Genomic DNA, 889 nt, shown 5'->3' on the forward strand with positions numbered 1-889 from the left:
AGAGAGAGAGAGAGAGAGACGGTTTAGATATAGATTCAAGGCTTGAATATGGTACTTATGCGTAGGCACCCGAATATCGCATCCCAAAAGGATATGTGATTAAAATCAAAAAATAAGCAACACGGATTTCAAAGGTGATTGCAGTACGCACGTTTCATGCTACTTCAATTTATTTAAGTAATGCGAGCATTACCTTAAATGCAATATGAAGAGCAATCTTCAGCTGCACGAAAATGCAGAAAAAATTACTGCAGAAAAGACATATTATAAATGTGGCAACATTTTCAAATCCATATTTCAAATATATATATATATATATATATATATATATATAGGCGCAGAAGTTGCTGTGTTGGTAAGTAGCTTGCTTACCAACCACGTATTCTGTGAGAGCTTGTATGGCCAATAACAAAAATTACTCTGTTTGAAAACGGGTGAGGGTTGGTTAGAGGAAGAGTATCTGCAATCAAGGTAAAGCAGATGTTAAAAGGATGGTGGCAGATGATGAGGAAGAGAATATATGCATACACACAAAATTTTGTATCTCCTTTTCAGATTTTCAGTAGAATGGATAGCAAAATTGACCACTCGCCTTTTGGGTTATACAATAAAGTGAATGATTTAGAAGTAAGTAAAATCAACGGTATTTAAACTACATCTTTTGGTTAATTGATATTTTCAATTCCGTTTATATCTACACACTGTGTCATTATCTACATACTATGTCCATCTATCCAGTCAACATCTACACACCATGTCCATCAATCCATTCAACATCTACACACCATGTCCATCTATCCAGTCAACATCTACACACTGTGTCCATCAATCCAGTCAACATCTACACACTGTGTCCATCTATCCAGTCAACATCTACACATTGTGTCCA

At 35.5% G+C, this 889-nt stretch overlaps 1 protein-coding gene across 1 annotated transcript in view; it reads left to right on the top strand.

The window, feature by feature from the left end:
• The first annotated feature begins 561 nt into the window (after positions 1–561).
• The window catches only part of LOC106871818 (CD109 antigen), a 28,311-nt gene continuing 27,983 nt past the window's right edge, over positions 562–889 (top strand). The window contains exon 1 of the mRNA XM_052978111.1: positions 562–627. Within this exon, the coding sequence (XP_052834071.1) occupies positions 568–627 (60 nt within the window). The 5' untranslated portion in view covers positions 562–567. The remainder of the gene's footprint in view (positions 628–889) is intronic.

This window comes from Octopus bimaculoides, chromosome 30 (assembly GCF_001194135.2).
Source record: "Octopus bimaculoides isolate UCB-OBI-ISO-001 chromosome 30, ASM119413v2, whole genome shotgun sequence".
NCBI classification, from domain to species: Eukaryota; Metazoa; Mollusca; class Cephalopoda; order Octopoda; family Octopodidae; genus Octopus; species Octopus bimaculoides.